The sequence below is a fragment of the Salmo trutta genome, chromosome 17 (genome assembly GCF_901001165.1).
Source record: "Salmo trutta chromosome 17, fSalTru1.1, whole genome shotgun sequence".
Lineage (NCBI taxonomy): Eukaryota > Metazoa > Chordata > Actinopteri > Salmoniformes > Salmonidae > Salmo > Salmo trutta.
The window spans coordinates 20,853,121-20,878,042 of NC_042973.1; the positions used below are offsets into that span (position 1 = coordinate 20,853,121).

Genomic DNA, 24,922 nt, shown 5'->3' on the forward strand with positions numbered 1-24,922 from the left:
GTTGTTTCATTTCCTGTACTGATTATGAATGAGTGTCTACCTGTACAGTCAACCTGAGAGTGTGTTATCGGTCAGTCCAGTGTATTGTGTCTGTTGTTATATTGATATACTGTAACCTTTTGTCATAATTATGTTTATTTTTGTGAATGAGACTTCTGGATAGAAAATACGGAAATATTGTGAAGGGGTTTTTGATAGCTGTCAAACTTCTGTACATCTTTGCGCAAATGACTCATATCTCTAGGCTTTGGCTAAGTACTATCGAAGTGTGAGAACTATTTGTGAGACCTTGATTGCTTACACTATCTACGGAAAGCATACACAGTGCCATAGTGCTTTGACTTAGAGAATTGATGGTATTTCCTTTGTGTCTCTAACTCTCTGCAGGAGAAAGAGAAGGCTCAGGGGAAGGATAAAGACCCCAAGGAGAAGGAGAAAAAAAACCTGAACGGCCATCTCTTCAGCTCTGTAAACCCAGCCCCATCCGCAACCTGCCACCAATGCAACAAACCAATTATCACTAAAGAATCCTTCCTCTGCAACAGTAAGACAACAAATCTGTAATGATCTTATCAGAGTGTTTATGAGAAACCAGACTCCACAGAGTTAGTTAGTCACTCTGTTCCATGGTAAGGGACCACTGCTCTAGTTTTAGCGCCATTTACCACACCTCAATACCCCTTATTCCTTTACATGGTGATTACATAGGCCTACACTTGGTGCTGCTTTGGACCTGTTTTGTGTGTATTTCTACCATTGAAACTATGCTGTTTCCGTAAGTCAGTAGATTCAGTACTTTTACAGTATGTTTTTAGGGGCTCAAGCCGTGTTTTCTATCATTGTGTAATGTCTGGTGGTGGAACATCCTACGTTAGCTCCAAGTAATGTGACAAAATGTGGACTGGTTATCCTCCTGTTTATTCATTCAGTCTAGTCACTTTACTGAAACTGCTCCATATTAAGCAGGACACAGGAAATTCTACATTTCGAGGGTCTATCTGCAGAGAACTAAAGAGGATGTTGTTTATTTTGGGGCCATCAGATGTGGACGTATATAGAAACTATGTCGCTGCAGTATATTCATTCCTCCCACCATCTCTGTATGGCCAGCAGCATGCATTAGAAGAGCAGAGTAGACCACTCCCAATACTTTTTCTCAGAGCTATTTTGTTTGTTGTCAGTCTGTCTGAAGCGTGATGGACTGGGTGGGTCTGTCCCAGTGAATAGGAGTTGGGTGGTTAGAGGGAATCAGGGACAGGGGAGGGATGTGGCCCTCGGCCCAGCCAGTCCAGTCAGTCCCCTCAATGTTTCAATGGGTTGCATCACCCTGCCCCTGGCCCCTGACGCAGCTGGAAGATGTCAGCTCTACTCTAACATGCCGGCTATCTCTCTCTCTCACTTTTTTCTTTCTTTCTTTCTTTCTTTCTTTCTTTCTTCCACTGGCAGAGGATGTGCTGTAAGCCCTATTGGGGCTTCCATTGCTCATTTCTCAAAGTGACTTCGTTTTTGTCATACAGATTCACAGAATTGTGGCCCACATAGGGTTTGACGAGCAAAGACCTACATTTGAAACAAGCCCTTTATTTTGACAATTGACATAATTATTCAAAACATATTTTTTCTTGATCAGTGATTTTGATCCTTATCTTATCTAATAGTAAAATAGGGCTTTGCGGAGAGTCAATTAGTTTTTCTGAAGTATTAACTAATAGAGGGTAGTGTCTAATGGAGAGTTGCCTCCTCTCCAGTGGTGGAAAAAGTACTCAATTGTCATACTTGAGTAAAAGTAAAGATACCTTAATAGAAAATGACTCAAGTAAAAATGAAAGTCACCAGGTAAAATACTACTTGAGTAAAGTATTTGGTTTATATATACTTAAGTATCAAAAGTAAATGGAGTTGCTAAAATGTACTTAAGTATCAAAAGTAGAAGTATAAACGATTTCAAATTCCTTATATTAAGCACAATTTAATGATTTTTATTTATTGGCGGATAGCCAGGGGCACACTCCAACACACAGACATAGTTTACAAACAAAGCATTTGTGTTTAGTGAGTCCGCCAGATCAGAGGCAGTAGGGATGACCAGGGATGTTCTCTTGATAAGTGTGTTAATTGAACCATTTTCCTTTCAAAATTTAACAACTACTTTCGGGAGTCAGAGAAAATGTATGGGGTAAAAAGTACATTATTTTCTTTAGGAATTTAGTGTAGTAAAAGTATAAATAGTTAAGTAAAGTACAGATACCCCAAAGTAGTACTTTAAAGTATTTTTACTTAAGTACTTTACACCACTGCTCCTCTCTCTGTTCTCTCAGACTCATTTTGAGAGATTCAGTCTGTCAGGATCTGTATTTGACACACAATCAACTCCTACAAGCTGGCCACAAAAAAATGGACACACACCCTGTTGCACAGCACAGTCCCCGCTCACTGTTTAAAACCTCCAGCTGGGAGAGAGCAATAGCACAGTCCCCGCTCACTGTTTAAAACCTCCAGCTGGGAGAGAGCAATAGCACAGTCCCCGCTCACTGTTTAAAACCTCCAGCTGGGAGAGAGCAATAGCACAGTCCCCGCTCACTGTTTAAAACCTCCAGCTGGGAGAGAGCAATAGCACAGTCCCCGCTCACTGTTTAAAACCTCCAGCTGGGAGAGAGCAATAGCACAGTCCCCGCTCACTGTTTAAAACCTCCAGCTGGGAGAGAGCAATAGCACAGTCCCCGTTCACTGTTTAAAACCTCCAGCTGGGAGAGAGCAATAGCACAGTCCCCGCTCACTGTTTAAAACCTCCAGCTGGGAGAGAGCAATAGCACAGTCCCCGCTCACTGTTTAAAACCTCCAGCTGGGAGAGAGCAATAGCACAGTCCCCGCTCACTGTTTAAAACCTCCAGCTGGGAGAGAGCAATAGCACAGTCCCCGCTCACTGTTTAAAACCTCCAGCTGGGAGAGAGCAAATAGCACAGTCCCCGTTCACTGTTTAAAACCTCCAGCTGGGAGAGAGCAATAGCACAGTCCCCGCTCACTGTTTAAAACCTCCAGCTGGGAGAGAGCAATAGCACAGTCCCCGCTCACTGTTTAAAACCTCCAGCTGGGAGAGAGCAATAGCACAGTCCCCGCTCACTGTTTAAAACCTCCAGCTGGGAGAGAGCAATAGCACAGTCCCCGCTCACTGTTTAAAACCTCCAGCTGGGAGAGAGCAAATAGCACAGTCCCCGCTCACTGTTTAAAACCTCCAGCTGGGAGAGAGCAAATAGCACAGTCCCCGCTCACTGTTTAAAACCTCCAGCTGGGAGAGAGCAATAGCACAGTCCCCGCTCACTGTTTAAACCTCCAGCTGGGAGAGAGCAATAGCACAGTCCCCGCTCACTGTTTAAAACCTCCAGCTGGGAGAGAGCAATAGCACAGTCCCCGCTCACTGTTTAAAACCTCCAGCTGGGAGAGAGCAATAGCACAGTCCCCGCTCACTGTTTAAAACCTCCAGCTGGGAGAGAGCAATAGCACAGTCCCCGCTCACTGTTTAAAACCTCCAGCTGGGAGAGAGCAATAGCACAGTCCCCGCTCACTGTTTAAAACCTCCAGCTGGGAGAGAGCAAATAGCACAGTCCCCGCTCACTGTTTAAAACCTCCAGCTGGGAGAGAGCAAATAGCACAGTCCCCGCTCACTGTTTAAAACCTCCAGCTGGGAGAGAGCAATAGCACAGTCCCCGCTCACTGTTTAAAACCTCCAGCTGGGAGAGAGCAATAGCACAGTCCCCGTTCACTGTTTAAAACCTCCAGCTGGGAGAGTGCAATAGCACAGTCCCCGCTCACTGTTTAAAACCTCCAGCTGGGAGAGAGCAATAGCACAGTCCCCGCTCACTGTTTAAAACCTCCAGCTGGGAGAGAGCAATAGCACAGTCCCCGCTCACTGTTTAAAACCTCCAGCTGGGAGAGAGCAATAGCACAGTCCCCGTTCACTGTTTAAAACCTCCAGCTGGGAGAGAGCAATAGCACAGTCCCCGCTCACTGTTTAAAACCTCCAGCTGGGAGAGAGCAATAGCACAGTCCCCGCTCACTGTTTAAAACCTCCAGCTGGGAGAGAGCAATAGCACAGTCCCCGCTCACTGTTTAAAACCTCCAGCTGGGAGAGAGCAATAGCACAGTCCCCGCTCACTGTTTAAAACCTCCAGCTGGGAGAGAGCAATAGCACAGTCCCCGCTCACTGTTTAAAACCTCAAGCTGGGAGAGAGCAATAGCACAGTCCCCGCTCACTGTTTAAAACCTCCAGCTGGGAGAGAGCAATAGCACAGTCCCCGCTCACTGTTTAAAACCTCCAGCTGGGAGAGAGCAATAGCACAGTCCCCGCTCACTGTTTAAAACCTCCAGCTGGGAGAGAGCAATAGCACAGTCCCCGCTCACTGTTTAAAACCTCCAGCTGGGAGAGAGCAATAGCACAGTCCCCGCTCACTGTTTAAAACCTCCAGCTGGGAGAGAGCAATAGCACAGTCCCCGCTCACTGTTTAAAACCTCCAGCTGGGAGAGAGCAAATAGCACAGTCCCCGCTCACTGTTTAAAACCTCCAGCTGGGAGAGAGCAAATAGCACAGTCCCCGCTCACTGTTTAAAACCTCCAGCTGGGAGAGAGCAATAGCACAGTCCCCGCTCACTGTTTAAAACCTCCAGCTGGGAGAGAGCAATAGCACAGTCCCCGCTCACTGTTTAAAACCTCCAGCTGGGAGAGAGCAATAGCACAGTCCCCGCTCACTGTTTAAAACCTCCAGCTGGGAGAGAGCAATAGCACAGTCCCCGCTCACTGTTTAAAACCTCCAGCTGGGAGAGAGCAATAGCACAGTCCCCGCTCACTGTTTAAAACCTCCAGCTGGGAGAGAGCAATAGCACAGTCCCCGCTCACTGTTTAAAACCTCCAGCTGGGAGAGAGCAAATAGCACAGTCCCCGCTCACTGTTTAAAACCTCCAGCTGGGAGAGAGCAAATAGCACAGTCCCCGCTCACTGTTTAAAACCTCCAGCTGGGAGAGAGCAATAGCACAGTCCCCGCTCACTGTTTAAAACCTCCAGCTGGGAGAGAGCAAATAGCACAGTCCCCGCTCACTGTTTAAAACCTCCAGCTGGGAGAGAGCAAATAGCACAGTCCCCGCTCACTGTTTAAAACCTCCAGCTGGGAGAGAGCAATAGCACAGTCCCCGCTCACTGTTTAAAACCTCCAGCTGGGAGAGAGCAATAGCACAGTCCCCGCTCACTGTTTAAAACCTCCAGCTGGGAGAGAGCAATAGCACAGTCCCCGCTCACTGTTTAAAACCTCCAGCTGGGAGAGAGCAATAGCACAGTCCCCGCTCACTGTTTAAAACCTCCAGCTGGGAGAGAGCAATAGCACAGTCCCCGCTCACTGTTTAAAACCTCCAGCTGGGAGAGAGCAATAGCACAGTCCCCGCTCACTGTTTAAAACCTCCAGCTGGGAGAGAGCAATAGCACAGTCCCCGCTCACTGTTTAAAACCTCCAGCTGGGAGAGAGCAAATAGCGCAGTCCCCGCTCACTGTTTAAAACCTCCAGCTGGGAGAGAGCAATAGCACAGTCCCCGCTCACTGTTTAAAACCTCCAGCTGGGAGAGAGCAATAGCACAGTCCCCGCTCACTGTTTAAAACCTCCAGCTGGGAGAGAGCAATACCACAGTCCCCGCTCACTGTTTAAAACCTCCAGCTGGGAGAGCAATAGCACAGTCCCCGCTCACTGTTTAAAACCTCCAGCTGGGAGAGAGCAATAGCACAGTCCCCGTTCACTGTTTAAAACCTCCAGCTGGGAGAGCCTGCTCATTGTTGTGTTTCTCCCCTCTTCCCATCTCTTTCCTCCCTGAAGTGTTGTTGTGTTGGTGTTGTTTGGATGGGCTTGACTGGAGGTGGAGCGGAACACTTTGACCTCTATGGTCTGCTCATACTCTACACTCAGCCTTGATTCCTCTGTTTTATGTTTTATGTTGTTAGGTCAACTGTTTATATGGCGCCTGCTCTGAGTTCCCCTCACCTTAACCTGGGTGTGTTTGCTAACTGTGTACAGTAAACAAGACTTTGTAGTTGTTCAGAGGTCAGGCATGGAGTGCTGGGAGAGGTACTGTAAGACACTGTACCCTGTCTGAAAAGGGAAACTAGGCAGAAACATAGAAAATATGTTTTTCTTTACAGAACATCATTCCATTTTGGGACTTTTTCTAATTATTTTATGCAGCCTAAAATCGGGTGGAATCTGGATGAAGACATTTTCTCAGTGTACAGATTAGAGTTTCCTCTTACTGCCTGTTTGTTTCTATAGTTCAGGATGGTTCAGATGAGCAATGTTGATTTGGTATGAGTCACACCACCAAGCTAGCAGGTTTTTTACACTGTTGTGTGATCTTGTTGCATTGAAATTATATTATTTACACTAGTAGCAAGTAGCAACGTTGTCACCTGATGAAGGAGGAGAGTGAGATGGGTAGACCTGACTACTCTTCTTTTCCTGCAGTCTTTAACAGATGTTTCTACCAAATCTTTGTCCTAATGTTGTTTTTCTTCTGATGATTTCAGACTGCAATGCACAGGTCCATAAGGGCTGCAGAGAGCGTCTTCCTGTATGTGTCCAGGTCAAAATGAAGGTAAGCTTGCTGTCAGCTGTCCACAATGCTACTTCATTCAAACACACAGGAACAGAATGTGTCTGTGTGTCTGTCAACACGCATTTGTGCAGGATCAGTCTCTGTCTATCATGAATGAATGGGTAACAGGCTTGTTAATGGCATTGATGTATTGTAATACCATACTGTATTTTTCAGCAGCAGAAGCAGCAAACGGTGCCAGATTCTGCGTCCATATCTGGAGTCATGTTGAGAAGTAAATGTAATATATTTATTTGTATAGTTCAGATGTACAGTTGAAGTCGGAAGTTTACATACACCTTAGCCAAATACATTTAAATTCAGTTTTTCACAATTCCTGACATTTAATCCTAGTAAAAATTCCCTGTCATAGGTCAGTTAGGATCACTACTTTATTTTAAGAATGTGAAATGTCAGAATAATAGTAGAGAGAATGATTTATTTCAGCTTTTATTTCTTTCATCACATTCCCAGTGGGTCAGAAGTTTACATACACTCAATTAGTATTTGTTAGCATTGCCTTTAAATTGTTTAACTTGGGTCAAACGTTTCGGGTAGCCTTCCACAAGATTCCCACAATAAGTTGGATGACTTTTGGCCCATTCCTCCTGACAGAGCTGGTGTAACTGAGTCAGGTTTGTAGGCCTCCTTGCTCGCACACGCTTTTTCAGTTCTGCCCACAAATTTTCTATAGGATTAAGGTCAGGGCTTTGTGATGCCCACTAATACCTTGACTTTGTTTTCCTTAAGCCATTTTGCCACAACTTTGGAAGTATACTTGGGGTCATTGTCCATTTGGAAGACCCATTTGTGACCAAGCTTTAACTTCCTGACTGATGTCTTGAGATGTTGCTTCAATATAGCCACATAATTTTCCTTCCTCATGATGCAATCTATTTTGTGAAGTGCACCAGCCCCTCCTGCAGCAAAGCACCCCCACAACATGATGCTGCCACCCCCGTGCTTCACGGTTGGGATAGTGTTCTTCGGCTTGCAAGCCTCCCCCTTTTTCCTCCAAACATAATGATGGTCATTATGGCAAAACAGTTCTATTATTGTTTCATCAGACCAGAGGACATTTCTCCAAAAAGTACGATCTTTGTCCCCATGTGCAGTTGCAAACCGTAATCTGGCTTTTTTATGCCGGTTTTTGAGCAGTGGCTTCTTCCTTGCTGAGCGGCCTTTCAGGTTATGTCGATATAGGACTCATTTTACTGTGGATATAGATACTTTTGTACCTGTTTCCTCCAGCATCTTCACAAGGTCCTTTGCTGTTGTTCTGGGATTGATTTGCACTTTTCGCAGTAAAGTGCGTTCATCTCTAGGAGACAGAACACGTCTCCTTCCTGAGCGGTATGACGGCTGCATGGTCCCATAGTGTTTATACTTACATAGTATTGTTTGTTCAGATAAACGTGGTACCTTCAGGCATTTGGAAATTGCTCCCAAGGATGAACCAGACTTGTGGAGGTCTACAATTTTTTCTTCTGAGGTCTTTTGATTTTCCCATGATGTCAAGCAAAGAGGCACTGAGTTTGAAGGCAGGCCTTGAAATACATCCACAGGTACACCTCCAATTGACTCAAATGATGTCAATTGGCCTATCAGACGCTTCTAAAGCCATGACATAATTTTCTGGAATTTTCCAAGCTGTTTAAAGGCACAGTCAACATAGTGTATGTATACTTCTGACCCACTGGATTTGTGATACAATGAGGGAGAGGTGAAATAATCTGTCTGTAAACAATTGTTGGAAAAATTACTTGTGTCATGCACAAAGTAGATGTCCTAACCGACTTGCCAAAACTATAGTTTGTTAACAAGAAATGTGTGGAATGGTTGAAAATTGTTTTAATGACTCCAACCTAAGTGTATGTAAACTTCCAACTTCAACTGTATGTCTGTCTCAATCTATGCATTGTTAATATTTCCCTCCAAAAAATCCCAAGTACTGTATATGTTTTTATGTACAGTATATTTGGATTTATTTGACTTTGTGCTTTTAGAATTCCTCATATCCTTATGAGCTGTACTACTCTACATGCTAACTGTATTTGTGTGATTAGCTACATCATTGTCTCGGGAGCGTCCGTGGTCTGCCATCTTGTCCCCTGATGACCAGGCCATGGTTACGGTGGCAGCGGTGGTGCCTCGCAGGAACCACAGCATCCTCCCCTTTAACAAAAGCAACCTGTCCAAGAGCATCTCCATCAGCAACATCGCAGGGTGAGACACAACGCCAATCAATCACCAACCAACTCACTATCGCCCCTTACATACTCGGGTTGTACAAAGGATGTACATTTTCATGCTGACACACTCATCAACAATACTGTGTACTCACAAGTGTTGTGTAAAATGCATTGTACATGAATTGTACAACCAGAGTGTATACACAACTTATGTTATCACTGTAACAGTCCCTCCTTCACTAACTCTGTTTCTCTCTTCCACCCTGTCTGTCCGTCTGTCCGTGCAGGCCATTGATGGATGAGATGCCACTGAAGGGCCTGAAGTACCTGTCCCAGTCCACAGACTCACTGCACAAGACCTCCAAGGTCAATGAGTCCACTGAGTCTCTCACTGATGAAGGTAAGGTAGTGAGCTGGAGAGTTATCACTGTGACAGAGCCTGTATTTGCTGTACTCTATTTGTAGGGATCGGTTCAAAGGAGTGAGCGAATATGACATGTTCGGATTTCCTCTGTTTTCAGCTGTTGTTTTGCATGACATTGTATTGGTCCACTTTACAGCATATGTGAGTGTAGGAGAGCACATTTATGCTTACAGTACTTACAGTATAGCCACTCCTGCCTCGTCCATACTAACTGTTCCTGTGTGTGTTATGTGTGTTGTCCTAGGGACTGAGATGATGGACAGCCAGCTGATGGGAGAGTTTGAGGCAGAGTCTAAGGATCTTGAGGCAGACTCCTGGACCTTCACTGTGGACAAGAAGTATGTGAAGGGGCTCAAGAAGGAGGTGGTCAAGAGACAGGACGTCATCTATGGTAGGAGGGCAACTCTCCCAATCCCACTCATTCCTTCATATGTTCCAATCCTTTGTTTCAGTCAAACAATTTATTTGAGAAGTTACAACATACATTTTAAACTACATTACACTACTACCCTACCCAGGCCCTATTGCTTCTGCCAAATTTAAGACCCGGCCCTGACCGAAGCCTGAAATCAAGCCCGAAATCCATTAGCTGCTCCTCTCTGTCTGTCACTCGCTCCCTGCGCGCAGCTCACTCTGCATGTGCTCTGCTCATGGCGACTCTGTGTCTGAGTATCCATAGCAACGGCTCTGCTCAATGAAGAGACATGAGTAGCTGTTAGCTACTTTTTCGTCACTCAACTCTGACAAAACTCAAGGAACGTTATTGTTTTCTGCAAAATAATCTCTCTTGTCTTATATTTGACGAGGTTGAAGCGCTTCTGACGCTTCAAACGCTTCTGACGCTTCTTAATCATATATGACTGTACTGCGCAGCACAGCACGTGCAAATGTTCAGCTTCTAATTGTTAGTGATCAATTTAGTCCTGATGTATAATGTCGGGGCGTTGGACTCGGGTCGGTTAGCAGAGCTCTCCCCCCATCAAAGTTGCCCATCCCTGAAATACACGGAGTACACAGTGCAATGAAGTGCTTACTTGCATGTTCGCATATAAACTCGCATATAGAATCCCTATTAATTTAATAGGCTATATGTGGAACTAATAGTAAAGATTTGTCCTTTTTACTTTTAATCCTGTCTACTCAAAAATCATTACTACATCCATACACTGCACTGTACACCCGCCATTTGATGAGTGGAAAGAGACATCTGTTAAGGCGCCCGCATACTAGGTTCACTTTGCTCCTAGCAGAACTCAGCTAGGCGAAGCGAACGTCTGTGCCTCGCATACTCCCTTAAAAGACCTTTGCTTGAAAAACGAGAAAAAAGCGGCAACATTACTGTTTGTGCCTCTTGAGATGCCGTAGCAACAACAAATAAATACACATTTATAAATCAAGAAATCTGTAATAAATGTTGATGTTCTTGCCGAGGAGGTCTTAGTCGCTTAATTTTACATCAAACTAAGATGTTCAGTGCATTATTTGTCATGTGAAAATATGTGCATGAAAACTAGTCGTTTCTTGTTGAATGAAAAGAAACACTTAATTGAAGAATCCCGTTCATAGTTCCCACTCCTACTAAGAGTATTACTGTAGACTTCATCTACCGGACTTCGACTTGCCTCAATAATTGTTTTTTCTCGAACAGCCGAAGAAAAACCTGCTGAACACAAAAACCAACAAAAACACAGTGGTGAAAAAAGTACCCAATTTTCATACTTGAATAAAAGTAAAGATACCTTAAAAGAAAATGACTCAAGTAAAAGTGAAAGTCACCCAGTAAAATACTACTAGAGTAAAAGTATAAAAGTATTTGGTTTTAAATGTACTTAAGTATCAAAAGTAAAAGTCTAAATCACAAAACAATCCTTATATAAAGCAAACCAGACGATACGATTTTCTTTTTTTTCTTTCTTTTTTACGGATAGCCAGAGGCACAGTTCAACACTCAGACATAATTTACAAACAAGCATTTGTGTTTAGTGAGTCTGCCAGATCAGAGGCAGTAGGGATGACCAGGGATGTTCTCTTGATATGTGCGTGCATTAGATAATTTTCCTGTCCTGCTAAGCATTGAAAATGTAACGAGTACTTTTGGGTGTCAGGGAAAATGTAAGGAGTAAAAAGTACATTATTTTCTTTAGGAATGTAATGGAGTAAAAGTAAAAGTTGTCAAAAATATTACTAGTAAAGTACAGATACCCCAAAAAACGACTTGTAGTACGTTAAAGTATTTTTTACTTAGGTACTTTACACCACTGCAAAAACGATACAAAATGTTTTCATAACATATGCGGTGTTTGGACTGGGAAGCATGCGACAGGCTTTACAAAACACCCCAACATGTAATGAATGACATTCAGTGATGGTCATTCATTAGACTTAACCTGAATGGATGGGTCCACTGCTGTCCGCGTGCATCTCCATCTTGGCCACTCACCTCTGCCTTCGCAAAATGCCACCTTTGTCGTCGAACCACACCGCATTTCGAAGCATATTACACATTCGCACATTTTTTTTAATGTGACATGTGGTAATGATAAATAAAAGTGTAATAGCTGACAGTTTTATTTGCATCTTTGTTTAATAATTGTGATAGGGTCATGTTTAACCGGTACGGCGTATCCCCACTAGTTATTTTGACGGTACTCTGTACCGGACCGTACCAGCTTACTTTCACCCTGGGGTTAAACACAATATGAGGTGCTGTTAATTGGGATTTTGCACTATAACCCAGTCTCTACCTCTCCCTCCTACCCTTCCTGTCTCTCTGCAGAGCTGGTCCAGACAGAGATGCACCACGTGCGGACGCTGAGGATCATGTCTGAGGTGTACAGTAAGGGCCTGCAGAAGGAGTTGCAGCTGGAGGCCCTGACGGTGGAGCGGGTGTTCCCCATGCTGGACGAACTCCTGGACCTACACACAGACTTCTTCACACACCTCCTGGAGCGCAAGAGGGAGTCTTCAATCGAGGGTCGGGATGATGGGAGCTTCCTCATCCACAAGATAGGAGACGTCCTTGTCTCACAGGTTAACAGGGGGAGACTGTTTGTCGGCATGAGGGGTTTAGTGATCGTTGTGCAGATGTTGTGCAAATGTTGACTAGTAGACTAACCTGTAAGTTAATCTTAGATGGGTTGTCTGGTCTTCAGTTCTCAGGGCCCAATGCGGACCGCATGAAGAAAGTCTACGGGAAATTCTGCAGTCGCCACAACGAGGCGGTTAACTTTTATAAGGAGCTTCACACCAAAGACAAACGCTTCCAAGCCTTCATCAAGGTAACTAACTGCTCTTTGTTGTAGATGGTTATACCCTCTACAACCACTGTGATTATTATTATTTGACCCTGCTGGTCATCTATAAAAAGTTGAACATCTTGGCCATGTTCTGTTATAATCTCCACCCGGCACAACCAGAAGAGGACTGGCCACCCCTCATAGCCTGGTTCCTCTCTAGGTTTCTTCTGCTTGCTGTTTGCTTGCTTGCTGTTTGGGGTTTTAGGCTGGGTTTCTGTATAGCACTTTGTGACATCAGCTGATGTAAGAAGGGCTTTATAAATACATTTGATTGATTATAAGCAGTATGAAAAACATAACTTTATCCACCAGGTGGTGCCACTACACTGTTGTAATTGTATTGCATAACCTGCAGTTGTTTGAAACAGAATATTCATATCTGAATTGAATCTGTCTGTTTTTCAGAAAAAGATGAGCAGCACAATCGTCCGAAGACTAGGCATTCCAGAGTGTATCTTATTAGTGACACAGCGAATAACCAAGTACCCCGTGCTACTACAGAGGATACTGCATCACACCAAAGGTGAGGCCTGCTATTCTCTATTCCTTGAATGGCACTCATACACTTACTTTGTGAGAAAGAGTGGTGATGTCTCTCCCTCTGTGTGTGCTGAAGTGACATGCAGGTTTTCTTTCCCTGATGCAGAGAATGAGGAAGACCATGACGATATAACCCAGGCTCTGAGACTGGTGAAGGAGATTCTAAATGTGGTGGACAACAAGATGAACGAACACGACAAGAAGAAACGGTTGAAAGAAGTGTACAGTCGTACGGACAGCAAGTCCATTCAGAGGATGAAGAGTGGCCAGATGTTTGCACGGGAAGACCTGGTGAGAGGCAGGAGGCTGCTGCATGATGGACCACTGCAGCTCAAGAACTCTGCAGGCAGACTAAAGGGTACGGGATCAGCCTTGTTCATCTCTGTCTCATTCGCCTTCTCTGTCCCTCGCTAGGTTTCTCTTTCTTTCTCATTCTGTCCTCTCTCCCTCTCCTTCTAGTTTTTTTTCACTCTTTCTGTCCTCAATTTCTCTCACTCTCTCCCATTCTCCCTCCCCCTCCCTATCTTGCCCCTCCCACTTCTCCCCCCTCCCTCCCTCCACCACTGATCCTGAACCTTTATTATTTTCCTCAGATGTCCAGGCCATGCTGCTGTCTGATGTGTTTGTGTTCCTCCAGGAGAAAGACCAGAAATATGTCTTTGCCTCACTGGTATGTTATTTTTGTTTTTCCCAGCTCAATGTTTCATATGTACCACACTCTGTAGAGAACCGTGCCCACTTCATGTTAGTTTACACCAAGTTTAGCTTTCTGTGCTGTTATAACACCAGTCCTTCAAGGTTTATCCAGCTGTATTAATATTGTGCCTCGCAAGTCCATTGCATTCTAGATGTACATTTTAAGGAAGCAGTAACATTGGCTTGGTTACACTCTTTGTAGAATCTTGTCTTGCAGTTTTTTACCATTCACTTACGTTTGGAGTTTTCATTCAGCTCACGTTTCCTTGGGATTTACATTGAATTTCCCTATAGTAGCTTCCATAGAAACCTCCCACTGGTCTATACATCCTTCAATAAAAACCTGGTCTATACATCCTTAAATAGAAACCTGGTCTATACACCGTTCAATAGAAACCTGGTCTATACACCCTTCAATAGAAACCTGGTCTATACACCCTTCAATAGAACCCTGGTCTATACACCCTTCAATATAAACCTGGTCTATACATCCTTCAATAGAAAGCTGGTCTATACACCCTTCAATAGAACCCTGGTCTATATACCCTTCAATAGGAACCTGTTCTATACACCCTTCAATAGAAACCTGGTCTATACACCCTTCAATAGAAACCTGGTCTATATACCCTTCAATATAAACCTGGTCTATACACCCTTCAATAGGAACCTGGTCTATATACCCTTCAATAGAACCCTGGTCTATATACCCTTCAATAGGAACCTGTTCTATACACCCTTCAATAGAAACCTGGTCTATACACCCTTCAATAGAAACCTGGTCTATATACCCTTCAATATAAACCTGGTCTATACACCCTTCAATATAAACCTGGTCTATACACCCTTCAATAGGAACCTGGTCTATATACCCTTCAATAGAACCCTGGTCTATACACCCTTCAATAGAACCCTGGTCTATATACCCTTCAATAGAACCCTGGTCTATACACCCTTCAATAGAAACCTGGTCTATACATCCTTCAATAGAACCCTGGTCTATACACCCTTCAATAGAACCCTGGTCTATATACCCTTCAATAGAACCCTGGTCTATACACACTTCAATAGAAACCTGGTCTATACATCCTTCAATAGAACCCTGGTCTATACACCCTTCAATAGAACCCTGGTCTATATACCCTTCAATAGAACCCTGGTCTATACACACTTCAATAGAAACCTGGTCTATACATCCTTCAATAGGAACCTGGTCTTTACACACTTCAATAGAACCCTGGTCTATATACCCTTCAATAGAAACCTGGTCTATACACCCTTCAATAGGAACCTGGTCTATACATCCTTCAATATAAACCTTGTCAATACATCCTTCACCTCCATTCTCCCTCTCCTTCCCTCTCTCTCTCTCTCTCGCTTTCCTCTCACTCCATTCTTCCCTCTTTCTTTCCCCTCCATCCCCACTCTCCCGTCCCCCAGGACCAGCGGTCCACGGTGATCTCCCTGCAGAAGTTGATTGTGCGTGAGGTGGCTAATGAGGAGAGGGGTCTGTTCCTGATCACAGCGGGGATAGAGAAGCCAGAGATGGTGGAGGTGCTGGCCAGCACCAAGGAGGAACGCAACACCTGGATGCAGCTCATACAGGACGCCATGCACTCCATGTGAGTCAGTTAGAAGCAACACACATAGAAATATAATGACTAGAATGGGGAAAACCCATCAGACCACAGCAATTTGATTATAATAAAAAATATCTGTAATTCTATATCTATGGGAACACACACTTTGTGTACCCACAGATACACAAATATATACGTAGAACATGTTTGTTTTATACTACACATGCAGTGTAAATGGTTTGATTGATTGAGGATTGTGTGTGTTAACAGAGAGAAGGATGATGATGAGGGAATCCCCAGTGAGACCGAGGAAGACAAGAGACTGCTAGAGACCAAAGCACGGGAGATTAGAGGTAAAACCTATTCTGTTTTTTCATCAAATACTGTGTAACCTGATGGATATCCTCAGTCAGTGTTGTGTATGACAGGTATTAACCACAGTGTGTGTCTCTGTTCCTCTCAGAGCTGCTGAGGAAGAAGGATGAGCAGATCATGAGTCTATTGGAGGAGAAGGTGAAGGTGTTCAGGGACATGTGTGAGGGTGGCAGTGGACCAGCAGAGGAGACCAGACCAACCCAGTCTATCAGGACCAGAATGCTGTTTAGAGCCACCCCAGATGACATCACCAAGGGAGAGCCCATCATGAAGGATGCCCTGAGGGAAGGTGAGTCAGAGTGGACGGTCCTCGGGCAGAGACCACACACAACACAGATGACCCTTTATTCAATCAATGGTCACCTATTGAATTACCTGGACACATGGCCCACCAGTTACTTGCCCCTAAAGACACACAGGACCAATCAGAAACAATCAGGAAATTACCCGAAAATACCCCTAATATAATATAATGCCGGTAGCAGCTGAAAGACCAAGGCAGAGAAATTACAGAATACTGCCGAATACTCATTGTTGGCTAAAGCCAGAGTAATATATGGTTACCGTAATTTCCGGACTATTAAGCACACCTGAATATAAGCCCCACCCACTGAATTTGAAAAATATATATATATTTTGAACATAAATAAGCCACACATGTCTATAAGCCGCAGGTGCCTACCGGTACATTGAAACAAATGAACTTTACACAGGCTTTAACGAAACATGGCTTGTAACAAAAATAAATAGGCTTTAACGAAACACGGCTTGTAACAAAAAATAAAAAATTTGCAGTAAGCTTTAGTTGTCTTTTTGCACTGAGTCAATTCCTCACGCTGCTGTTTCCAACATCTTATCATCGACTCATTAAGACCAAGCTCCCGTGCAGCAGCTCTATTTCCTTTTCCAACAGCCAGATCAATCGCCTTCAACTTGAAAGCTGCATCATATGCATTTCTCCGTGTCTTTGCCATGATGAGGGTGACAAAATGAATACCGTAATCAGAATGATGGGAAGTTTGAGAGCGCTCGATTTAATCTAAACAGTAAACAAAAAGGTTGTTTGACCGTAACCCGTTCGGCAATTTCATTGGTCTAATGAAAGCTTCATGCCGCCAAAAAACTGAGCACGTCACAGAATGTGTTTTTTTGGTGAGAAAAAAAATTGAAAGCGGGAAAAATCCATATATTAGCCGCGTCATTGTTTAAGCCGCGAGGTTCAAAGCCTGGGAAAAAAGTTGCGGCTTATAGTCCGGAATTTACGGTACTTGTCATAGTTATTTATATCAGCGTTTTCTCTCTGTAGACAGCGATAGAATCAATGCATAAGCATACAAATGGATTGCTTTAACGCTGCAGGTTGAGTAATGAGCCAGATATTGATGTTTTTTCTAATTTTCTCCTGGTTCCCTTAGAGACCCAGTTTTGGAGGTTTGTCCGGGTTTCTTCAGCTACCTAGAGCAGTGTGTGTATTCGTTACTGAAATCATACAGTATGGTGTGTGTACATGTAGCCAGGAAAGGGCAAATAGTAATAAAAAACAACACACACCTGTGAATGATTTTATGTCACGTTAATGCAAGAATACAGCACGAGAGTGCAGGACCTATCCTTATGTGTGTGATTTGTGTGTGTGTTTCAGTGGAGACTCTCCATGTGCTGGTGAATGGAAGTCTGGGCGGGGCCGTGGGGCAGCAGGTGTCCAGTACCCAAGATGCATCAGGGGGCAGTGTGGGGCCGGTGTGTCTGCCTCGCCGCGCTGAGACCTTCGGTGGCTTTGACAGCCACCAGATGAACATCTCCAAGAGTAAGGACGCATCACTCACTCCTACTCCCTCTCCCTATGTACCCTGACTGCCTGTCATACTGTAGCTGACTGTCATTATCTGTAGCTGTGGGATAAAGGTCTCTTGTTATTCCAGACGGAGAGAAAGAAGAGGGGGATGACTCATTAGACCTTCGGAGGACTGAGTCAGACGGTGTGTTAAAGAAGGTAATTACAGTAACCGTACATCTCAGAGGTGTATGTGTGTGAGTCACAGCAAAGGAATGAAAGGAACAGAGAAATGCTTGTAGACCGGCTTAGACACACACACACACACTTTGTTCATTAACTCCTGGCTATTCTTTATAACAATTATTTCCTAACCAATGCCATTAGGAAGGATTTAATCTTGCCTGTGTCTCAGTAGGCCTGGTCCAGTCCCCCATCACCACCATTGACATTAACAGACAGACATTATCCCAGCCCGAGGCCCTGGGCTGGCTGAGCTGAGCTGGTCCATATTAATAAGGCTCCATTAGGCTAGGTGATGCCCCCGGGCTGGCCTGAGCTGTGTGGGAGCAGTCCTGTGCTTTTAATGCCTGCAATCTCCTCTGCTCAGGCCTCCCCGGCAGGCAGGTAGGATCAATCTCTTCCTTTGAGGGGGTGATTAACATGGCCACTCGCTTCAGCAGCTCTGTTAACATCTCAGCAACTAACTGCAGTTGTACTTGTCTTCTTCCACAGGGGGGCAACAACAACCTACTGCTGCTGCTCAAGAGGAACAGTGAGGTAGGTCTGACTCCAATGCTATGTTACACTACCAGCATACTGTACATCCTTGGCTGACTGACTGGCTGGCTGACTGACTGGCTGCGTGAGAGAGGCATCACTACCTGTTCCCACAGACAGGCCTCTAGTTGCTGCTGTACTGTACTATGTTATTTCATAGGAAGTATTTTATTGTGTGTATGTTCCTATTGTGTAACCATACACAGGTACATGTTTATGATCTCTCTTCTTGTCTTATAATGTAGCAGGTCCTCCAGAGTGTCACACACCTCCATGACCTCCTCAGCACACTGCAGGTATATCCACTTCTCTCTTTCATACAATGTTCTCGTCTCTTCTTCACTTCTCCTCTCTTTCATACAATGTTCTCGTCTCTTCTTCACTTCTCCTCTCTTTCATACAATGTTCTCGTCTCTTCTTCACTTCTCCTCTCTTTCATACAATGTTCTCGTCTCTTCTTCACTTCTCCTCTCTTTCATACAATGTTCTCGTCTCTTCTTCACTTCTCCTCTCTTTCATACAATGTTCTCGTCTCTTCTTCACTTCTCCTCTCTTTCATACAATGTTCTCGTCTCTTCTTCACTTCTCCTCTCTTTCATACAATGTTCTCGTCTCTTCTTCACTTCTCCTCTCTTTCATACAATGTTCTCGTCTCTTCTTCACTTCTCCTCTCTTTCATTCAATGTTCTCCTCGCTTCTTCACATTTCCTCTCCTCTTTTATTAGATAAATCACGCGGAGCTGTTAAAAAGCCCACTGACATACAAAAACTGTCCATTAGTATGGATGTCAATACAACTTCATGTGTTTATAACCGGTGTTACTGTCCTCCTGCAGGCAGTGGTGGTGCAGCAGGACACCTTCATCGAGGACCAGCGTCATGCTCTGGCTGAGCGACCAGCCTCACGCCACTCCTCCACCTCCTCCCTGTCCTCCTCCTCCTCACGGCCCAACTCCCTGATTGAGCAAGAGAAACAGCGCAGCCTGGAGAAGCAGAGGCAGGAGGTGGCCAACCTGCAGCGCCAGCAGGTGGCCCACGCTGATGAGAGGAGGAGGAGGGAGAGGGAGTGGGAGGTGAGGGAGTCGGGGCTGGGCGACAGGGAGGTGCAGGTGAAGGAGCAGGAGGAGGAGACAGTGAAGAGGCGTAGGCAGATGGAGGAGGAGAGGAAGGAGCTGCTAAGGAGGAAGGAGGAGTACCAGAGGGATCTGGAGAGGCTGAGGGATGCCCAGAGGAAGCTGGACAGAGACAAGGAGACGCTGCAGCGGGAGGCTGAGATAGTGGAGCAGATGAAGAAAGCCGAGGTGAGCTGGATCGGCCGACACGGTTCTCAAAGAGGGCTGCTGCTCACTGGTCTCTGTCTGTTACCTTACATTACAGAAATCAAATAACTATTATGTAACAAAATGTAACCACAATGGACTGACTACACATGGGCTATGTAATGATGGCCTTTAAATAACCCTTTACCTACCGCTTACCATAACCACCTGGGCTCAAGCCTGAGCTTCTAATCCTAAAACTAGCTCAACCTTGACTCCAAGACATAATCTCTTCCTTCAAAAGTCAGATTCCATCATTAAGTTGCTGTGAGGCTTAACTGTCTACTTGTTGTTGTATGGTTTGGTTTGATCTGTAGGCAGAGCAGGCACACAGGACCCAGCGGACGCCCTCCACCACCTCAGAGGAGTCCATGAAGTTTCAGAGCTCCACCTCTCTGGATATAGAGCCTGGAGGAGGGGAGGTAGAGCTGTCCTCCTCCCCCGCCACCAAAGACCCCTTCCTCAGGATGGGCTCCAAGAGGAAAGGGAAGAACCTGAACCCCTTCTCCTCCTTGTCCTCTTCCTCCAACGCCAGCTCCAAGGCCCAGAGCAGCACAGAGGGCCAGAACCAAATCCCTAACCGCCTGATGCAGCTGGCCAAGACCAAGGACAAGAAGGAGAAGAAGAAGAAGAAAGGGAAGGGGCAGCAATCACAGACAGGTACCAGTAGCACCAGCCAGGTACCAGCAGCACCAGCCAAGTACCAGTAGGACCACCCATCTTTGTAAGGAAAAGAGAGCCATGGGAAAAGTTGAGTTACCGGTGCTAGGCGCTATACACTGAGTGTACAAAACATTAAGAACACCTGCTCTTTTCATGACAGAAACTGACCAGGTGAATCCAGGTGAAAACTATGATCCCTTATTGATGTCACTTGTTAAATCCACTTCAATCAGTGTAGATGAAGGGGAGGAGACAGGTTAAAGAAGGATTTTTAAGCCTTGAGACAATTGAGACATGGACAGTGTGCCTTTCAGAGGGTGAATGGGCAAGACAATAAATGTAAGTGCTTTTGAACAGGGAATGGTAGTTGGTGCCAGGCGCACTGATTTGTGTCAAGAACTGCAATGCTCCTGGGTTTTTCACACTCAACAGTTTCCTGTGTGTATCAAGAATGGTCCACCACCCAAAGGACATCCAGCCAACTTGACACAACTGTGGGAAGCATTGGAGTCAACATGGGCCAGCATCCCTGTGGAACGCTTTCGACACCTTGTGGAATCCATGCCCAGATGAATTGAGGCTGTTCTGAGGACAAAAGGGGGGAGAGGTTCCTAATGTTTGGTATATTCGGTGTATAAGGGATGTTGTTACAGTCTAACTAAAGTCTATGTCCGTCTTTCTTCTCCACAGATCCCGAGAACACTGGGGTCACAGAGCCTCAGGGCGACGGAAAGATCTTCTTCTGCTGATCCCTCTGTCATCCACTATCCCACAATGCCCCACACTCACTGCATCAACTGACTGCCAGACCATGTAGTAGTGTGGCCAGATAGACATGCACCCCATTGACATACTGTACCCTACCCACTGACCTGGACCTGGAGGGGTCGGCCATGGCCATGGACAGGAAGTACAGCTAGAGCACTTCCTGTGAACTTATTACGGAACCATGCAGACACTTCCCGCTTAGTTGCCACTGAATTGTCTAGGTGTAACTTTTGGATGAAGATCAAGTCTGCAAGTCTGCTGTGGCATGGATTGGATTGGTATGCATGGGTTGGTTACTTTGGTGTTTGATAGCGTTCATATGATTTGGACAGTTTCAGGAATTTTACCATGGCTAGAAGAAGTTTTAGCATTCATGAAGTATATAGTAGCTGACATTCGTTTTCTATGTGAAGGGAAGATTTAACAGAGCAGGTGTCGTAGGGGAGTGACTGTTGTAGAATGTTCTGCATTTCACAAATTTACATATACCCTAATAGCCAAAATGACAAAAGAGAGCATACAGTACACCCTATTCAACAATTCCAGTTGAGTGAGTAAAGTTTATGCAATAGTGTTTATTGTCATACTTCTAAAGGTATTGCTTAACACTGGGCCCCATAATGCTGCGTTCCCACCTGTAAGGAACTAACTACAGCCTCATTTGTCCCATCAGCGCTACATCAGAAGTTATAAAGAAAGGCAACTCAAGGTTAGAGAAGACATGACTAACCACAGAGTCCGAGTTATGAGAAGAGGATGAATGAGTCTGGGAGAAACGGAAAACAAGACAAGCCAAAGAAAGAGAAAAAATAGCTTGTAATGGAGGAGAGAAAAGAGAGAGTGAGGGAGAGAGAGATGAGTGACGAAGAGGAAGAGCTGAAGAAAGAGAGTGTGTAAGGAAGCGAAACTCAAAGACGTAGTGGCTGACATGCTTTTGTCGCTATTGTCCACTTTGCAATTTAATGTATTGATGATAAACTGTTAGACGTTACGGTTCCAGCTGACTGAATGGGTAGAAGAGACATTTGCGGTACGTGTTTCTATTCCTCCACTGCACACTTGAGTTTGAATTTGTGAACCATTTTATTTGTCAATCACTGCAATGCAATACTGGCACAGGGTTTGAAGGTGATGATAATATTCACTCTGTTACAAGTGGCAAGACTTCCTGCTTTACAATGAGTGGCAATCATTCAATTTACACAGACTAAATCGAAATCCAGACTGATTAAGGGATATCTATCTCACAAGAATGGATTTACAGAAACAAAAATTCTGATGACATTTTTGGGATATATTTTTATGCTGATATTGGAATAGATGAATCTATCCCTGACCAACCATTCCCATAGGAATTACACTGATACTGTGTATCTGCCTGCAGGACAGGTTGTTCGTCTATTAGTCCAACCAAACCTTTCCTCTGGACAAAACCCCATATTTCCCTATTTTCCCTGCAGTCTGCTCTAGTATTGGTAGCCTGTGGTACCATAAGCTCTCTTGTGCCTCTCAAATAGTCCAGAATAATTATTGTCCCTGTATTTTCTTCATTTATATTTTTCCGTCCATGCTCCAGTCTGGGGTTTTGATCCATATAACCAGGGGTGCATAATGTGTAATATTTCAGGTTTGTCGTTTCTCTTTACTGCTGATGAGCAGAATTTAAAATGAAAGCACAGCAAAGTCCTCTTCTGACTCTGTAAAACTGAAATATGGTGCTAATCATCAGTCGCATAGGCTGTGTTTACACCCAATTCTGATCTTTTTATCACTAATTGGTCTTTTGACTAATCAGATCAGCTCAAAAAAAAAATATGGTCTGATGGGTAAAAATACAAATTAGTGGATCAAATCAGAATTAGGCTGCCTGTGTAAATGCAGCCTAACTGTTCTGCTTCTTCTTGTCTGCGTTGGTTTATCTTGTTTTGACCATCAGATGGCGCTGTGGCAATCATCATAACTCACCACCACTATCTACTCTGTGGGATTTATCATCTTCATATTTCACAACAGTTCCCCCTGGTCATATATATGCAAAGTGAATCACCACGTTAACATGGTGTTTTATGGCCTTGTTTAGTGATTTTACAAAAGTGAAAGCATAGTGAGGGATCATTGGCATTTTGATTGATTGGTTCATTCACACTTACTGACTTGCCTTAATAGACATATTCCACTTTTGACAGGTGTGAACGTTCTTAGACCCTACCCTTTATCTCTTCATATTCTTCTTGGAATATCTGCTAATCATCCCTTCAACAACAACTGTCATGGCCGTCTACAGTATAAGATGTTGAGCAGTGATACAGTAGCTCTGAAATGTTGTACATGATGCATTGTGGCAAATGCAGAGATAGGGGAGACCATTATGCTCAAATTGAAATGCACTAGAATATTAACCAGCATCTGTGAGGAGTTGGAGTGGGTTTTACAGTTATACTGTATACCAGTGCTTTTAAAGTAATTTGTTGTTTGTACTAAAAAGGTACAATTTGTATTTCTTGCGGAATTTCATGTAAAAAGAAAAAAAAGGGCAAAGCAACCATTATGTAAATATGTGTCATGTACAAATGTAACTTTTAAAGTATTGTTTGTGGATTTTTGGATTGATTTAAGCTTTTTATAATGAGGCTTTATTTATCAGTGTCCTCCCTGTTTTGGAGGTATAAAATGTACATTCATTTTTCTCTTAATAAATAACTATTATTGTTGTCAACTGAGATTTGTGTCTGTGTCTATTTTCTCCCATTGTCTTTGTGTGTTAATTGTTTGTTCTATAATGGAATGGCTTTGGTGTGCCTCTAGGCCACACATAACGGCCAGCCAAGCAGGACAACTCTGCATGGATCGTGTTTCACAGTTTTTGGGTGAATGTAGGCCTTAATTGATTTAACCACCTGTTACTCTATTTCTCTCTCTCTGTCTCTATGATCCTGTGCTGTCTAGTTTGACGAGGTACCTCGCAAAACTGCCATTCCTCTGCAGGGGACGTTGTCCTTCTTTACGCTTGTGTGTTCCACTCCATGGACAAGATAGAAATGTACTTGTCTTTTCGCTCTAGCATGCTTTTTCATCCACCTCACTGCCAGCTCTTTAGGCTGAGAGTGGCTTCAGGAGGAATTCTGTGGTAGAGGGTATGGCGGAGTTCACTTCTGGATGTGACTAGCCCTGCCTTTGTCAGTGACAATAAGTGACCCTGCCCAGCTGGCCTGCACTGTACTGCACTGCGCCGAGGAGAAACACAGGACTTCTCATCCTGATTCCTGATTAAAGAATGTACACATCTTTTCTCTGGTTGATAATACACAAAACAGCTAATATAAAGAATGTTTTCCCTGGCTTATACCAGTGGTTTAACTAACACATTATGCTCTCTATTTCTGCTTTCTATTATTTTGTCCCAGATGAGTATCCATATTTGACTTTGAACGTTTTTTGGGATATGAACAGATTTATTAAGCCGTGATGAGCATTCTCTAGCAGCTGCTGTGAAATGCCCCACACTCAGGTCCAGATCTATATAATTCCCAAAGCTCCAGCCTACAAGATGTCTGCCATTATAACTCCACCTAAGCACATATTCATCTTTGCTAGTATGACCTTTTCAAAGTGCTTCCAAATCCCCCTGGCCCTCCCTCCCTCAACTGCAGTGGAAGAATGACTGGGCGACCTGTCACACCGTTAGAATGTGAGCAGAGCAGCAGAGATTTGGCTTGTAAAGGATGATATTATCATGCATTGCTCACTGTCAGTAGTGACCTTTATCTAGCTCCTGGTGCCAATTGGTGTGTAATGTGAAAGAGCCATTCTAGACTGCACCATCTGGGGAAGAAAAGAAAAAGGGACAAACAAAAGAAACCTGAGTCTTTATTGTGTTCCGTGTCGACGGGCATAT

The 24,922-nt window shown here is 44.3% G+C and overlaps 1 protein-coding gene across 8 annotated transcripts in view; it reads left to right on the forward strand.

Annotated features, from left to right (window-relative positions):
- LOC115151834 (A-kinase anchor protein 13) overlaps positions 1 to 23,747 on the forward strand; it is a 172,448-nt gene extending 148,701 nt beyond the window's left edge. For 2 of the 8 annotated variants that reach the window (XM_029696100.1, XM_029696106.1), the window contains 21 exons: positions 388 to 544; positions 6,556 to 6,623; positions 6,801 to 6,864; positions 8,690 to 8,849; positions 9,103 to 9,215; positions 9,484 to 9,630; positions 12,016 to 12,269; positions 12,392 to 12,517; positions 12,941 to 13,058; positions 13,182 to 13,433; positions 13,669 to 13,745; positions 15,209 to 15,390; positions 15,619 to 15,701; positions 15,812 to 16,012; positions 17,366 to 17,530; positions 17,646 to 17,716; positions 18,233 to 18,277; positions 18,523 to 18,573; positions 19,114 to 19,578; positions 19,914 to 20,256; positions 20,950 to 23,747. In XM_029696100.1, coding sequence (XP_029551960.1) covers positions 388 to 544; positions 6,556 to 6,623; positions 6,801 to 6,864; positions 8,690 to 8,849; positions 9,103 to 9,215; positions 9,484 to 9,630; positions 12,016 to 12,269; positions 12,392 to 12,517; positions 12,941 to 13,058; positions 13,182 to 13,433; positions 13,669 to 13,745; positions 15,209 to 15,390; positions 15,619 to 15,701; positions 15,812 to 16,012; positions 17,366 to 17,530; positions 17,646 to 17,716; positions 18,233 to 18,277; positions 18,523 to 18,573; positions 19,114 to 19,578; positions 19,914 to 20,256; positions 20,950 to 21,008 — 3,201 coding nt within the window. In that variant the 3' untranslated portion in view covers positions 21,009 to 23,747. Of the gene's footprint in view, positions 1 to 387; positions 545 to 6,555; positions 6,624 to 6,800; positions 6,865 to 8,689; positions 8,850 to 9,102; positions 9,216 to 9,483; positions 9,631 to 12,015; positions 12,270 to 12,391; positions 12,518 to 12,940; positions 13,059 to 13,181; positions 13,434 to 13,668; positions 13,746 to 15,208; positions 15,391 to 15,618; positions 15,702 to 15,811; positions 16,013 to 17,365; positions 17,531 to 17,645; positions 17,717 to 18,232; positions 18,278 to 18,522; positions 18,574 to 19,113; positions 19,579 to 19,913; positions 20,347 to 20,949 lie in introns of all 8 variants that reach the window. The other 6 variants (XR_003867369.1, XM_029696105.1, XM_029696102.1 and 3 more) reach the window with 6 other exon arrangements.
- The last annotated feature ends 1,175 nt before the right edge of the window (positions 23,748 to 24,922 follow it).